General features: G+C 33.6%; 1 protein-coding gene across 1 annotated transcript in view; it reads right to left on the reverse strand.

Annotated features, from left to right (window-relative positions):
• Positions 1 to 18,281, reverse strand: part of LOC111054743 (GATA zinc finger domain-containing protein 14-like) — a 68,400-nt gene that overhangs the window by 8,117 nt on the left and 42,002 nt on the right. Inside the window, exons 3-4 of the mRNA XM_039440396.1 lie at positions 5,817 to 5,989; positions 1,366 to 1,501 (exon numbers count right to left, since the gene is read on the reverse strand). Coding sequence (XP_039296330.1) covers positions 1,366 to 1,501; positions 5,817 to 5,989 — 309 coding nt within the window. The remainder of the gene's footprint in view (positions 1 to 1,365; positions 1,502 to 5,816; positions 5,990 to 18,281) is intronic.

Genomic DNA, 18,281 nt, shown 5'->3' on the forward strand with positions numbered 1-18,281 from the left:
ATTTATCATCTGTGAAACAGGTATAATTTGAATTGGATTTGGAACACAATATTACAAGAGTTGCATTCAAATTATAAATCTCATTATCTGAAGGAGCATTTGATTTGGGGTGAAATAGATAGAACTTGTTGGATAGAAGGCAGAAGAAGAGTTGAATTTTGACTTTCATCACATGGGAAAAGTGTATAATGAGTTTTATTGAGTATAATAAGGGTTTTATTGGTTGTAGAACCCAATAATTACAATGAGAAATTTTATTCTCTCTAGAATAGAACTGAATTGACGGTAAAACAATTGAACGCGAAGACTACAGATGGAAATTACTGAGATATTGCAATTATTCAAATGCTAATGAATTATTTATTATTAAACAAAAATCCAAATTAAATGCTGTAAATCACCCTGAAGACTTCTGCTACTGCAAATATTGACAACAGGGTAAACAGTTAGATGGAAATTCGATGAGCGCTACTATTTAAACATTATTTGTCAGCCCGGGAACCGAACACACTACTTCCTAATTGCCGGTCAGGAATTCTCACCCTCAAACCAAACTGACAATCTCTGGATAGCAAATCGGGATTGTCCCGGGCTGACAAATAATTTTTGAATAGTAGCGCTCATCGAATTTCCATCTAGCTGTTTAGCCTGTTGTCAATATTTGCAGTAGCAGAAGTCTTCGGGGTGAATAAATTATCGATTTGGAAGATCCCCCTCTTCAATTCTATTGGAGACTTTTGGATTTAGCGTAACTACAATGTACTACGTCACAGAACAGCGTCTACCAGTCACAGAAAAGTAGGAGGACACTCCCACTTTTAACGCGTCCTCATTGGCTAATGACATTGTGGAGCCGCTATTTCGTGGAAAAAATCAACTCTAATAAGTTGGATATAGTTTTGTTCAGTCACTGTTTATTATTATTTGTTTTCAACAGTTCAATTTCCAAAAGTTTTTAATTGGTCATATCTTTATTGTTAAATGTGTGTTATCAAAAATCTATCTTATCATTTCCCGCATTTCTATACGATTCTCAAAAACAAACATGGCTGAAATACGTTTGTTGTCTGCCAACCAATATCAGCAATAAATCATACTAGTAGGCCCTATTTACCTGTCGTATCATCTCATCCAAGAACTCACATGATTTTCCATTCACAAATACGGATGGTATTTTTGTTACCAACAGATATTTTGGAATAATTTTGTATCGTACTATCTTTCTCGTATGGTATATCATCTCGTACTTTTACTGTACTAATAGCATAGAATGACTGCCTTTATTTTGACCTAGGAGGGCGAAGTGTTAGGGCTAATAGCAGAGATTTCAGAATGTTCCAAAATGAATAGGCTGAATATTCTTACTTATCCTGTAGAGATCGAAGTTGTCACTGTAGAACAAGGTAGAAGCCTCACAGTCTATGTTATACCAATCGTCACAGATCTGGTTCTCTTGATCGAAGCTCGTATCGTTGGGACACAAAAATCTGAAGTCTTGTACCTAAAAAAAAACACAAAATAAAGAATGAATTTTATATAATATCGATTACCAATTTTAAATGGATTTAATCACATATTCATAGTTATTAGTATGGGGAGTTGATCAAAACTCGTATCGTTGGGACATAAAAATCTGAAGTCTTGTACCTAAAAAAAAGAACACAAAATAAAGAATGAATATTATATAATATCGATTACCAATTTTGAATGGATTTAATCACATCTTCATAATTATTATGGGGTGTTGATCAAAACTCGTATCGTTGGGACACAAAAATCTGTAGTCTTGTACCTAGAAAAAACACAAAATAAAGAGTAAATTTTATATAATATCGATTACCAACTTTGGATGGATTTAATCACACCATCATCTTATGAGGAGTCCGATCTCACGCTTATAGGCGTCACATATGACGTGGTAGCAGTATCAAAATACCACAATTTGAATATCGTGTCAAAGAGAAAAGAAGATATGTCTGTTGTTTCACGAATCATTTAGCTCATGGGTCTATTTGTTATAACTGATCTGGCTTGTTGATTTGAAAATAGAATACAGATCATTCCAGATCTCATATCTTGAACAACAGATTCACCAATAATTATTGTTTGCTTGATAGTTTAGATTAGAATAATGCAACATGAATGTTAAATTATAATCTGATAGCTAATTGTATTATCTTCACTTGCGTTATCTATTTGCACAATCCATTTCAATTAAGGGACGTTAATCTACTGAGTGTCATCAACTCTTCAACTTGTATGGAATTATGAGAAACGTTTTTTCAACTTTAAAATCATTCAGTTGAAACCACAAACCACAAAGTTAATATAGTTCTATGTGCAATCATACAGTATTCAGTTACTGCTTGAAGATTATAGACACCTTGCTACTGAATTTTTCATTTTCCTGATTTCATAAACATGTAAGCAAACATTTAAAGTGCAAAATTGAACATAGTGAATAATAAGCTTCAATTATTGATGGATATTAACTTGATTCACAGCATCAACAAATCTAAAATGATTAGAATACATCAATATTATTTCTTGATTGTAATTACAAAAAATTATGATATGTTCATAGAGGAAAGATGTTATGCAATATTTTCTCTTATAAATATTCAAAAAAATCAAATTTATTTCCATTTTCAGACAGTATAATAAGAATGAACTATTCTAATACACAGTATATTAATGAAAATGAAAATTACCACCAGAAAAAGTAAAACTTGCTCGCTGGTGGGAGTCCATCCTAAAACTAAATTTGATAATTATTTAATACTAGCAAAAATAGAAAGGAAAAGGAAAAAATATAAGTTCAGGAAATATGGTATGATATTGTCTTTGTAATCGTAATTTAATGTCGTACCAACAAAGTGTAATTTCAAGGCAATAGCTCCTTCAGTGGCTCCTGAATTTCGGGAATAACTGATGTTATTTACTTGAGAAACTAATTTTAAGACTAATACAACCTCATACAGTGGAGAAATTAAAAGGGAAATAAATATAAGAGAATATTATAAAAGAGAAATTTTTTTTGTCAGATCAGCAGCGTATTTTGATATGATGTAACCCACGGTAAATAGAAGAAGAAATAGATGAAAATGAATATTAATGAAAATGAAAATTACCACCAGCAAAGTAAAACTAGCTCGCTGGTGGGAGTCCATCCTAAAACTAGATTTGATAATAATTAAATACTAGCAAAAATAAAAAGGAAAAAAAGCATAAGTTCAGGGAATATGGTAGGTCTATGATATGCTATGATATTGTCTTAGTAATCATAATTTAATGTTGTACCAACAAAGAGTAATTTCAAGGCGATAGCTCTTTCAGTGGCTCCTGAATTTCGGAAATAACTGATGTTATTTACTTGAGACACTAATTTTAAGACTAATACAACCTCATACAGTGGAGGAATATAAAAGAGATTTTTTTTTGTAAGATCAGCAGCGTATTTTGATATGATGTAACCCACGGTAAATAGAAGAAGAAATAGATGAAAATGAATATTAATGAAAATGAAAATTACCACCAGCAAAGTAAAACTAGCTCGCTGGTGGGAGTCCATCCTAAAACTAGATTTGATAATAATTAAATACTAGCAAAAATAAAAAGGAAAAAAAGCATAAGTTCAGGGAATATGGTAGGTCTATGATATGCTATGATATTGTCTTAGTAATCATAATTTAATGTTGTACCAACAAAGAGTAATTTCAAGGCGATAGCTCTTTCAGTGGCTCCTGAATTTCGGAAATAACTGATGTTATTTACTTGAGACACTAATTTTAAGACTAATACAACCTCATACAGTGGAGGAATATAAAAGAGATTTTTTTTTGTAAGATCAGCAGCGTATTTTGATATGATGTAACCCACGGTAAATAGAAGAAGAAATAGATGAAAATGAATATTAATGAAAATGAAAATTACCACCAGCAAAGTAAAACTAGCTCGCTGGTGGGAGTCCATCCTAAAACTAGATTTGATAATAATTAAATACTAGCAAAAATAAAAAGGAAAAAAAGCATAAGTTCAGGGAATATGGTAGGCCTATGATATGCTATGATATTGTCTTAGTAATCATAATTTAATGTTGTACCAACAAAGAGTAATTTCAAGGCGATAGCTCTTTCAGTGGCTCCTGAATTTCGGAAATAACTGATGTTATTTACTTGAGACACTAATTTTAAGACTAATACAACCTCATACAGTGGAGGAATATAAAAGAGAATTTTTTTTTGTAAGATCAGCAGCGTATTTTGATATGATGTAACCCACGGTAAATAGAAGAAGACGGTAGTTGTCACGCGCATGTTTCTGCTAAATTTCCGGTGTTGCTGATGTCATTTTATATCCAATCATCTGTTTTTAACAAATAATTTTCATAAATTGCCAATAGGTGTTATAAACCTCGGTTGGTGGCGATGACGCAATCTAGCTGGCTGGCCACTGGGCACACATTTCATGACCCCTACCGTTTTTATCTAAATACCGTGATGTAACCCAAGAAGCTGGAACTGAAATTAACTGAATTAGTAACTAAAACTTTTTCAAAAGCTGTCATGAAATTAATATAGAACTCAAGGTAGAAGGGATATTGGCAGACCTTATAGAGATGATTAGTAGTTATGTCCTTTGAAACCGGAACAGGTGTGTACGCCTAATTCTGGAAAGTAACTACTAAAATAACTACAGTAACTCACTTCAAGACCAAATCCTCAGACAGAAGAGGATCAGCTCCTTGATCAGCGTGTATCATCTGATGCAGGAGTCTCCAACCTTTTTCATCCAAGGGTACGTGGTATTTGACTTGTGGGGACACACACTACGGGGGATTTGGGGGGTGTAAAATTATTATATTTCCATTAAAATAATATGAGGAGTTTCAAGTCGGTTTAATTAAAACACAGGAAGAAACAAATCAATTCATTTCATTTTAATTCAAAGTCCAATTTATTGAGTGTAAAAAGGTCATAAGAGAACTTGACAATGCATGAATTTAGCAAGTTGAACAAAATAATAAGTTTTTTGAATAAATAGTAATAAGACAACTTGACAATACACGAATTCGCAAAAAGTTACCAAGCTAAAAGAGAATACTTATTTTTAGTGAGAAGATAATTTGCATTTGTTTTCCACTTGAAATGTCCGCCTATTTAGACCTATACAGTTCGCGCGCACGTACGCAGGGACATGTACAGTCCGTGCAGACAATTTGCTAATATCTCGCAATGATTGATCGCTGCTTGTTTACAGATAATTTTACACTCATTAAGAAATGGAGTGGCTAGTAAGAGAAGAGCACTGAACTCACAGTTGTTGTCAAAAATGTGTATAGATAAATATTAAAAAAAAATGTAGCAATAACTCTCGGCGGGCCGGACAAAATCCATCCGCGGGCCGGATGTGGCCCGCGGGCCGTAGGTTGGAGAGCCCTGATCTAAAGCTCAAGTAGATATCCCATGGTATAGGGCGTTTATGTCGCAACTTTTACTGTTATCTCAAGCCGATAGTCCACGTATTTCTTTCCCAAAAAGGTGTGTGACACTGGTAGTCTCTCATATTGTGCCGTTCATACACTCTCACCCCAACAAAATCTACAATAATCGATCGTAATCGACTTGAGATAACAGTTAAAGTTGCGACATAAACGCCCTATACCATGTAATATCTACTTACGCTATTGTTTCTCTATGATTATAGTAACAATTATTGTCAGTCTCTAATGTTCAGCGTATGATACAATGTAACTTAAGTAGCTTTTATCAACTGAATTATTAACTAAAGTAACTAAAGTAACTAGAGTAACTCACCCCAAGACCAGCAACCCTGACGCATACGTGAAACATTTGACAGTCTGTCTCAGGGTCGGCGTAATATCCTCCAACGATCTTGTCTCTGCATGAAAACGAAGTGCGTGGCATCTCATCCAAACTGTAGTTCGGAGGCCTTCTCTGGCCTTCCACCATGCAGATAGCGAAAAGCGCTGTGAAAAAGAGAAGGAAAATATGATAAGTGATAGAGAAGAAAGAGATGGAAAGGGGTAATTTGATAAATCGTGAGAGAAAGATGTGAAGAGTGAAGAAGTTTTAAATTGTATTTGTATTGAATTGTATCATTATTGTATTATTGTATTATATCGGTATTGTATTGTATTGTCAGCTTGAAAATGGGACCTGTTTGGTCACGAAACCATGATGGTCCTGTACCAAATAGAACTGTAGAATTTGACAATATTATGTGTGTTTTTACTTTCCTTACCCTATTACCATAGGTAAGGAAAGTATTGCTTTCCAAAAAAATTTAAGGTACCCTAATTTCATGTTTTCTATACGTTTCAAGGCCCCCTGAGTCCAAAAACATGATTTTTGGGTGTTGTCTGTGTGTGTGTGTGTGTGTGTGTGTGTGTGTGTGTGTGTGTGTGGTGTGTGTGTGTGTGTGGTGTGTGTGTGTGGTGTGTGTGTGTGTGTGTGTGTGTGTGTGTGTGTGTGTGTGTGTGTGTGTGTGTGTGTGTGTGTGTGTGTGTGTGTGTGTCTGTGAACACGATAACACCATTACTAATTAACCGAATGACTTGAAATTTTAAACTTAAGGTCCTTATACCATGAGGATCCGACAATGAGAAATTCAATAAAATTAAATTCAAAATGGCGGAAAAAATGGCGGATAATGGCTAAAAGCCATGTTTTCCACGGTTTTCTCGAAAACGGTTCTAACGATTTTCTTCAAATTTATACCCTAGATAGCCCTATCAACCGACATGAGTCTCATTTCTGGGAAAATTGCAGGAGCTCCGTAATATTCCTGAGAAGAATGAATTTTGTTAAATTTCTATCACGATTTTCTCAAAAATGACTTGACCGATTTTTTCAAATTCATACCCTGTATAGTTATAATATCAGCTCTATTGAATGGCATGAGTCTCCTCTCTGAGAAATTAACTGGGGGTCCACCCCATTCTTGAGAAATTTACTTTGTAACCTCCTTCTCGTGCGTAGTAGTTCTGGTGGTAGGTAGGTAGAGCAGTTTATTCAAAAGAACACAATCATGTCGATATTTTATTTGTAGATCAGCTGTTTTGACAACTTTTAAAAAATCCTCAAATTTCATAATTCAAACAAAGGAAAATGTACTCTGAACACAATAACAATAGTATAATCGTAGTTTTAATTATTTGGCCGCCAATTGGCATAATGTTATTCCCCTAAATTATCCTCCTTAATGAGGCTTATAGATCAATGAGCAAGGAAAGTTGTGTGAGTGTACCACACCAGATTTTTATTTCTTTTAATTGTCGTCATGTGAAATTACGCTCAGATGCATCGTTGATGTAGTAACCGAAAAACAAAAAATACTTCCATATTCTGAATTCTGAAAACCGTTGAGATCTCAAATCTCATAAACGGACCTGTTTGTCAAATTTCAATGCCTTTGTACTCCTGAGGGAAGCTCAATCTCTAATATTTAAATTAAAAAATTAATGAGTTATTGGTCATATGGGATCATTATGAAAGTACCCATGACAGGTACTTAATCATAATGATTTTCCAAAAAATGTTTAACTCGCTTTAATACAAAAAGGTTTTTTCAATACTTGGATTGAAGTAGTAATCTTTCCTATGAAAACGCTTCCACGAATCTCTGGCGAGAGGTAGCAACTTAAAAGTCAGTTATTAATAACAGATGCAATGTAAATTGCATTCGAATCCATTTTGTGAGTTCTCTACCCATCAAAAGAGGTTTCACGATGGTAAAAATCAACAAACTTTTTCAAGAATTTGATTAAAAGCCATGACAAAAGTTGCACTGACGGAAAATTGAGTAGAGAAAAGCTTAAAGTAGTTGAGCAAAGTCACGCTAGATAACGCTGGCAGCAAACATGATACAAACCACTATGATACTGTATCATTTATGCATCATTTACTGTATCAGATTTCAGTTTCTGAAGAAGAGACTAGAAAGACCCTATAAAAAAACTTGTTCAGACATCCACATTACTGTAATACATACCTGTTTCTTAAGAATTAAATTCCTTTTTAAAATAAAGGTTAAAAAACAATATCCACTTATATTGTAACTTGATAGCTATAGTGGGTGAGGTCCACGTTATAATGGCAGTGGAGAAAGATAGGAAAACAACGTTGCCGATCCTCTGTCTTGTCAATGCCTTCTACATAGGCCTATGGTAGGTGATAGAGGTTTATTGATGTAATATAACTATTCATTCTCCTTTAAAATAATCAATTATATCTTATAAAGCAATACATTTTTTAAAAATAATTTTATAATGAATTTACATAATTAAGATGAAATATTTTGCCAATTAATATTCTATATTGTTAAAAGACGATCTGGCCACAGAGCAAAAAGCGAGAAAGAGATGACGCTATCCACTTTGTTGAATGATAGACAAGGATAGCAATACCATTGCTAATCAAACACTGCTATTATAACGAGGACCTCACTATAGTAATATGAGACTACCAGACAAATAATATAATAATATATTAACTTCAATGAACTTTTGACAGCCTCTTTGACCAGATAATATAGTAGGCTATGTAAGGTTGATTATTCATGTATTGCAATGTAATTTGATGTTACATTCTATACTTTCTGCTCTTGACAACGGTTTTAATTGAGATGAGTCAGCAAAATTCTTTGATATTGCAAGAATTAAATGAGCAACTTATGTTTATAATATGTTTGTATTTCACTGGATCTCGAAAACGGTTCTAACGATTCTCACGAAATTCAGAATATAGTAGGTTTATAATATGAAGATTCGATTGCACTCGATCACATCCCTGGGAGAACTCGCTGAAGGACATAATGAGGATAATTATTATTCATCCTTGGAAAAACAGATGATAATAATTATTTCATCATCTGTTGATGATGGAAGTGAGTGAGAGAGTTCATGTGTGTGGGACTGTGTCAAAATTATGACTCAGCTGTTGAACTTTTGTAATCATTCAATCAGGTACAAAGTGCCGGTTGCAAAAAAGCCGGGTTATTTTCAATCCTGATTAATTCCAGTAGATCCATCTTTTTGTAATGGTCTTCTCTGATTTGGTTCACATGAAGTTAATCAGTATTAAAATTCAATCGGCTTTTGTGCAACTGGGCCTTTGTTAGGGAAATTTTTGCATTACTCTGGGAATTAATCTCGATTTACTGTGATTATACTGTGATATACTGTGATACTCGATTTACTGTGATCTGTGATACACTTCTGTATGAATGTTATTAAAATTTCTTCTTTTGCAATAAATTTCTTATACCTTTGTCTTTGTACTCCAGAGCCAGATCAAAGCTCAGTCCCGGATATTTAAATTAATAATAATAATTATTTAATGTCTTATGGGATCATTATGAAAGTACCCATGACAGGTCCTTAATCATAATAATCCACCAAAAAAAGAGATTTATCTTTTATAGTTTTGAGAAATTTCAGTGATTTGTTTGAAGTAATCTGTCCTATGAAAACGCTTCCACTAATCTATGGCGAGAGGTAGCAACTTAAAAGTCAGTTATCAAAACAACTGCAATGTCAATTGCATTGAAATCCATTTTGTGAGTTCTCTACTCATTAAAAAAGGTTTCTTGATGGTAAAAATTAACAAACTTTTTCAAGAATTTGATTAAAAGCCATGACAAAAGTTGCACTGACGGAAAATTGAGTAGAGAAAAGCTTAATGTAGTTGTGCAAAGTCACGCTAGATAACGCTGGCAGCAAACATGATACAAACTACTATGATACTGTATCATTTATGCATCATTCACTGTATCAGAATACAGTTTCTGAAGAATAAGAGACTAGTAGTTCTGTGAACAGTAGACCTCAGGCAGTATTCTCATCCACAAGTACCTGATTGGAACTATAGGCCTTAAGGAAATACAGTAATAGACTGGCTTCTCCACACATCTGTGTAATCACTTGTCAGCTGATTTATGATGAATAATTCTATAGTCTGATTTTTACTCTAATATTGACTTATGAAGGAGGCTCCTTTTACTTTCCTTGCCCTATTACCATAGGTAAGGAAAGTATTGCTTTCCGAAAAAAATTAAGGTATCCCAATTTCTAAATTTCTATACGTTTCAAGGTCCCCTGAGTCCAAAAAAGTGGTTTTTGGGTATTGGTCTGTATGTGTGTGTTTGTGTTTGTGTGTGTGTGTGTGTGTGTGGTGTGTGTGTGTGTGTGTGTGTGTGTGTGTGTGTGTGTGTGTGTGTGTGTATGAGTGTATGTGCGTCTGTGTGCACGATATCTCATTTCCCAACGGAATGACTTGAAAGTTTGATTTTAGATTCCTAATTATCAGGCTTCAGATACAATTCAAACAAAAAATTCAAGTGGAAAAGATTGAGCATGAAAATCTCTACAATTAATGTTTTGTAACATTTTTACCTAAAATTAAAAATAAGCTCGAAATTCGAGAAAATGTGATTATCCAATTGCGAACTGTTGGCAACTGTTGATTCTATTAAATGATTCACTATGAAGAGATAGCACACCTCGTGTGTCTTCAGCGTTATTGCCCTGTCACCAGCTGGCTCAAATCTTTGAATAGTAGACTTGAGATGCGCGGGAACACTAGCGTCAGGTGATCAATTTCCATAACGGCAAGGAAAGTTGTGTGAGTGCGCCACACCAGATTTTTTCCTTTCATATTATCCTTGAAATGCAAAATTTTCAAAAACCTTGTACATACGTCGACGCGCAATTAAAAAAGGAACATACCTGTCAAATTTCATGAATATCTATTACCGCGTTTCGCCGTAAATGCGCAACATATAAACATACAAACATTTAAACATCAAGAGAAATGCTAAACCGTCGACTTGAATCTTAGACCTCACTTCGCTCGGTCAACTAGAAAGACCCTATAAAAAGACTTGTCCAGACATCCACATTACTGTAATACATAGCTGTTTCTTAAGAATTAAATTCCTTATTAAAATAAAGGTTTAAAAAAAACAATATCCACTTATATTGTAACTTGATAGGTATAGTGGGTGAGGTCCATGTTATAATGACAGTGGAGAAAGATAGGAGAACAACGTTGCCGAACCTCTGTCTTGTCAATGCCTTCTACATAGGCCTATGGTAGGTGATAGAGGTTTATTGATGTAATATAACTATTCATTTTCTTTTAAAATAATCAATTATATTTTATAAAGCAATACATTTTTTAAAAATAATTTTATAATGAATTTACATAATTAAGATGAAATATTTTGCCAATTAATATTCTATATTGTTAAAAGACGATCTGGCCACAGAGCAAAAAGCGAGAAAGAGATGACGCTTTCCACTTTGTTGAATGATAGACAAGGATAGCAATACCATTGCTAATCAAACACTGCTATTATAACGAGGACCTCACTATAGTAATATGAGACTACCAGACAAATAATATAATAATAATATTACTTTCAATGAACTTTTGACAGCCTCTTTGACCAGATAATATTGTATGTAAGATTGATTATTTATGTATTGCAATGTAATTTGATGTTACATTCTATACTTTCTGCTCTTGACAACGGTTTTAATTGAGATGAGTCAGCAAAATTCTTTGATCGCTCTACTACTATTGGACTATAGCCTACTCCTACATACATAATATAGTGCACAATGAAAAACTCCATATTAATGACATAGCACAGCAGTTACTGTTGCAACAAGGATGGGGAATGAGTAATTGTTTGAAAAGTTAATAGTGAATTTATTTCTTTTGTAGAAATAGCAGACAGGAAGTTCCTAGAAAATAATTTGTTCCAACTATTCTTGTTGACAGATGATTACTATTTTCTTCTTCGTCTTCTTCTTCTTCTTCTTCTTCCTCTTCTTCTTCTTCTTCTTCTTCTTCTCTTCTTCTTCTTCTTCTTCTTCTTCTTCTTCTTCTTCTTATTATTATTATTATATTATTATTATTATTATTATTATTATTATTATCATCATTATTATTATTCTTTTTCTTCTTCCTTCTAATGAATTCTTCATCCTCATTCCTTCATTATTCTTCCACTTCACCACATTCCTCTTCTTATATCTATTCCTCCTCCCACTCCTCCTCCTCCTCCTCCTCCTCCTCCTCCTCCTCATACTCCACCTGCCACACCTCTTCCTCCACCACATCCTACTCAATCATCACCTAATCATCCTACTCCTCCTCCTCCTCCTACTCCTCCTCCTCATACTCCACCTGTCACACCTCTTCTTCCACCACATCCTACTCAATCATCACCTAATCATCCTACTCCTCCTCCTTCTTCTTCTTCTCCTCCTTCTCCAACTCCACTTCCTCTTAAATTAATTTCTTTTCTATCATTATCGTTTAGAAAAATAATAACCACAGTTGAACTTTAGCACACTTTCACCACTTCAACGATTTCAAACTATAGCCTACAATATCATTAAATTTCACACGGTGGCATTTCTGTAGTCTTCTGACATCATTAACTGTGATTTTTGTTTGTGTAATGTGTTCTTTTCCTCAGTAATTTATCACTTTTCTCTCTCTCTGTCTCACATAATTATCACCCTCTCATTCACTCCTCATGTAGTGTTGTTTGGTCTCTCATAATCTCAATTCTTTTGCTCCTATTTATCTAATACCACATTATAAAATTCGAATGTTGCGATCTTGTATTGTACATGATCTTGTATTAATAAATTGAATGAGACCGTGAAAAAAGAGCGTGAATATTAGAAAAAAAAGAAACAGGTCATATAGAAACATATACATGTTAGTAAATAATTCGACCAAGATTGAGTATTTGTTGGTTATTAACAATCAAATACCAATGATTGGATATATCATAGATATATCACTAGACCAGATGAATCTTCTATTATTTAATATTTGAAAAAAATGGCTTATACATGTACTGGATAGGAAATTCACGAATGACGTATCATCACATCTTCATGATTTTAGTTGACCAGATTTTCAGTTTGATTAAGTTTATAATGAGACCCTTGAGAAACATGGGCTAGTTATAAATATTTCTGTTTAATGGGGGTCATAGAATGAAAGTCAATATTAAGGATATGTATTACTATATCGTGTAGCCTATTTATTGGAAAATGTAATTGTTTCCAATAAACACGCTAAATGAACTCATATAATAAATTAATAAATAAATTTTATTGTCATAAACCAACATTGGTGATTGACAAAGTCACACAGTAAACAAAATATAGAACACAAAATACATTCATTCAGGTACTATCAAAGAATTCGTTCAAACAATAAAACGGTCTTTCAACGAGCCAATTAAATAGTAATTTCTTGGAATGAACAATGTTAGCACAACATTTGATCTCTGTAGGTAACTTATTATAGATTCTTAGACCTATGCTGTCAATGCTTCATGCTTGTAGAGAGACGTTGATATGGTAGATCAATTTGATGTTTATACCTTGTATCATGAGCATGAATTTTGCATCTTCTCTTCAAATTAGGTAGGTTTTCCATTGTATAAAGAGTTACATTGTAGATATACAAATTTATGACTGTCAATAGTATAAGTTTCTTAGAAAGAGGTCGACAGTGGCTCAGATAGTCTGCACCTGACAAAACCCTGACTGCTTTCTTTGCAATAATAATACTTTGCTCATGTGGCTGCTCTTCCCATATATTAAAATACCATAGGCAATTATGCTTTGAAAAAAGGCAAAGTATGAGTTCCTGAGATATTGTTCTGGAACTAAAGTTTTCAATTGTCTCAGTAAATAAATAACTCTAGCTAGCCTATCAGTAATGAAATTTATGTGGGGTTCCCAAGTCATCTTGGGATCAAACATTAATCGAAGGAACTTGATACTATTGCTGTTGTTTGGTGTGTGATCTCTCTGGCTAAATGTCAGAAAGTGAGTTTTGTCCTCATTTTTGAAGCCATTCGCTCTGAACCATTTGGAAGCTTCTATTAACGTATTAGCTGTCATATTCTTTAATGTGTGTGCATCTGAGTGAGAAAGAAGAAAAGTGGTTTCATCAGCGTACAACACCTAATAAATTCAAGCACCTATTTATTCACCAATATCATTTCTGTTTGGATTACCATCTGCTTTATCTTATTCAACTATAGTGAGGTCCACATTATAATGGCAGTGTACGATTGACAATACTGTTGCTGTCCTTTTCTATCATATAACAAAACAGATAGCACTATCTCTCTCTCGCTTTGCAATGTTGTCTATTTGCCAGAATATTTTATATTTACTTTTGACAGTGACTGTACAAAACTGAACAAAAAATTCTCAGCCGCTATTTTTTCTTCATTTTATCAAAATACTCGAGTACACAAGTCGTATAATTGATTTAAAATGTATTTTTGAAACGATGAAATAATTTTCATCGTGAATAAACATTACCGTATGAGAAACACAAATTGAAATACCTGAAATGGCATTTTAAAGTTGATAACTAACCATCCTATACTTCATCCATGCTTCAGTTAGTCTACCCGTATAGGTTAGACCTACTCGTAGCCTACCTGTATAAATAATATTGAAAAGTTATTTCAGAATTAATCCATTGGAATTACTCATTTCTAAATAGAATTTCTATTTTTCTATTATTTTAAAAAGGAATTGGAATAGGATACCTACCAAATAACTCAATTTCTGTTGTTTTGAAATTCAGATCGTTGTATCACACACAGCTTTTTAAATTAGCCGCCATTTCAGGTTTGTATAAAATAAAAATCTGATCTCAGTTATGAAGCAAATTTTTGAATCAAATTATGAAAAAAAATATTTTCTTGATTAATTTGACATTAAATTGATTATTTTATCAAGGAAATGATAATTATTATTGGATTAAATTTAATGGGATGAATTGAGTAACAGCTGTGTACAGTCAGTGGCAAAATGGAGAGAATTGGCAACGTTTTTCTCCTATCTTTCCTTTACTGCCATTATAACGTGGACCTCACTATAGCAGACTGCAAGTAAAGCTATGAATGAGGTAGATTATATAGTTGAGTCTACAGATTGTTGGTGAGTTGGTAAATATAGATATAGTAGTTATTGCAAGATTCTCTGCAAACTGTGTGGTGTGCAATGATATGATATTCCATAAGTAATGCTGACAATTTGAAATGAAACTCACTTTAGGATGAACTCTACTCTATGGACAATAGTAGCCTATCATCAGCCTTGCATAATCTCCACTATAAGCTTCTCTCCAAAATAACATCTTGTTGAGTCATCTTTTGCAATTGGAATAATTCATCTCATAACTGGGTAAGTAGTTAACCATTCCCTTATTGGAATACAGTTATCTTATGTTGTTAAACAGTCAACTTTTTACTGTTTGTTGTGAAGTTTTTAGGTAATAAATTATTATTTCAAATCAAAATTACATGAAAATGTTCAATGGTTACAACAGGAATTAGTATTGGTTGAAATTGTTGAAATATCCTCAGCTTATGTTGTACTGTTTGTTGTGAATTTTTCCTATGATTGAAACAATTGAAGGGCGCAGGGGAAAAACGAACAATATTCTCAGCTTAGAAGGAGAATGAGAAGGAAAAACAGAATAAGAAGAAGAAGAAGAAGAAGAAGAAGAAAAAGAAGAAGAAGAAGAAGAAGAAGAAGAAGGAGAAGAAGAAGAAGAAGAAGAAGAAGGAGAAGAAGAAGAAGAAGGAGAAGAAGAAGAAGGAGAAGAAGAAGAAGAAGAAGAAGAAGAAAAACGATTTTGTGATTTTGATCGTTTTCCCCTTTGCCCTTCAATTTTTAATAGGTCTACAAATTACATGGGAAATGCTTAATAGGTACAATAGGAATCAGTAATGATTCAAAATTAAAATCAATTTTTCAATTTCAATTCCAATTGATACTGACTCCTACTGTAGCTAGCCAATTTATATTTCTCATTTCCAGTAACAAGACCTACTGATCTTTTGTTTGGTTGCACCTTGGATTTAGATTTAACCGTGGTTTAGTGACGTTATTGTAAAGTAGTCCAGTCATTGGTTCTCATTGCATTGATTACGTTAAATGAAGTTGACTATGAATGAACTTTAATAACTTAATATCTGGGACCGAGTTTCACTCTGAAGTACAAAAGCATGAAAAATGTATTACGGAAGAAAACATTATAATAACATTCATACAGAAATGTTCTATCTAATCACAGTAAATTGAGATTAATTCCCAAAGGGAAGGCAAAAATTTCCCTCACAAAGGCCCAGTTGCACAAAAGCCGGTTAGATTTTAATCCTGATTTACTTCTCGTGAACCAAATCAGAGAAGACCATTTCAAAAAGATGAATCTACTGGAATTAATCAGGATTGAAAATAGCCCGGCTTTTTCGCAACCGGCACCAAGTACCTGATTGAATGATTACAAAAGTTCTACAGCTGAGTCATAATTTTGACACAGTTCACCACACATGAACTCGCTCACTCACTTCCATCACCAACAGGCGATGAAATAATTATTATCAGCTGTTTTTCCAAGGATGATTAATAATTATCCTTTTAATGTCATTCAGCGAGTTTTCCAAGGGATGAGACCTAGTTCAATCGAATCTTTATATTATAAACCTATTATGTTCTGAATTTCGTGAGAATCGTTAGAGCCGTTTTCGAGATCTGGTGATGTACAAACATATAAACATCTAAACATCCAAACATCTAAACATAAAAACAGAAATTGCTAGTTCAATAGTATAGGATTAGAATGAACTCAATAGCGGTTAAATTGATGCAAGGGATTGCAAATTCAACAGCTGCATTTACAACGGGGAATAAAATGTAGGCCTATGGTTGGTTATTTGGCTAAAATCCCTCATGAGACATGAACTACTGATCCATGGCTTCCCACTAATTTGGTGATATGATAAAAAATAAATAGAAATTGAAATTCATTTGCCAAGGGGAAATAGTTACAAACATCATGAATACAAAACAAGAGATTCAATACAAGTACTAGAGTTTTCTGTACGTTCTGACTTTTGAATCTTTCAATTTTAAATATAGTTCTAGAATATAATTATTTTAAATAAAATAAATAATTATTTCGAATCTTCCATACTTCACGAACATCGATAATTCTTTCTAGAGTGTTCAACAAATATGGAGTATCAGAGACTACTATTAGCACATAAAGCTCACACGTTATTTTCAGAAGTGCAAAACATTTTCCCATCCAATGAAATCGCTTCCCGCGCTTTTAATGATCTTCCAGCGATTTCCCAACTTCAAATTAGTGTGAACTCTCACACAACTTTGTCTCTCATTCCACTCTCTCTCATTCTCTCTTTCTCTCTCAATCGCAAAGCTCTTTCAAAGTACTCAATCAATCAATCACTCACTCTTTCTCTCTCTCTCCTTCTCTCTCTCTGTTCCTCTCACACTCTCTCACTCAGTTCTCAGTTCCTCTCACACTCTCAGTTAGTGGGGAGGATATTTTTAATATTCTTTCCGAAGAATGGACATTGATATGTCCAAAGCTCCGCCAATTTATGTGGATGCATAACAATATAATTAATTATCTATAGTTATTATATTACAAATTACTTTTCATATCACATACTTTCAATAATTATTTTCTTAGTCTATGTCATGTAAATTCATCTATAATTTTTCTGTATTGTTAGCTATTGTATATAAGTGTATAAGCCAGTATATATTGTAATCTACATAAATAAAGTACTCAATCAATCAATCAATCAATCAATCTCTCTCAATCACAAAGCTCTTTCAAAGTACTCAATCAATCAATCTCTCACTCATTCTCTCTCTCTCCTTCACTCTCTCTCTGTTTCTCTCACTCATCCTCACATCTTTAATATATCTCCTAATCGATACTCTTCTCTGAATCTATCATAATATCTCCATCATTCTTTCAATATTTTCATTAGGTGCTTCAATATATTTCTCTCTCTCTTCATCCATCTTTCTCTTACCCTCTTAATTCTCTGACATTATTTTACCCTCCTCTCTCACTCCATTTCTTTCTCTCTTTCTCCAATCTAATAGAATCGTTTTCTCTCTTTATCTTTTCGCTTTACTCTTTCCATCTCTCTGACATCATTCTATTCTTCTTACGCTCTCTCATTTTCACACACTCTCTCTCTCACCCTCTATCTATCTCTCTCTCTCTCACTCCCTCTCTCTCTCTCTCTACCAGCAGTTAATTACTTGACGTTAAAAACGTCGGTAATTACTGTTGATCAACGCTCTTTACGTTTACGTTAGCGTGACGGTGGTACGTTACTTGCTTCTGTAATTGCTACTAAACTGGCATTGCGCATGC

The sequence above is a fragment of the Nilaparvata lugens genome, chromosome 13 (genome assembly GCF_014356525.2).
Source record: "Nilaparvata lugens isolate BPH chromosome 13, ASM1435652v1, whole genome shotgun sequence".
In the NCBI taxonomy this organism is placed as follows: Eukaryota; Metazoa; Arthropoda; class Insecta; order Hemiptera; family Delphacidae; genus Nilaparvata; species Nilaparvata lugens.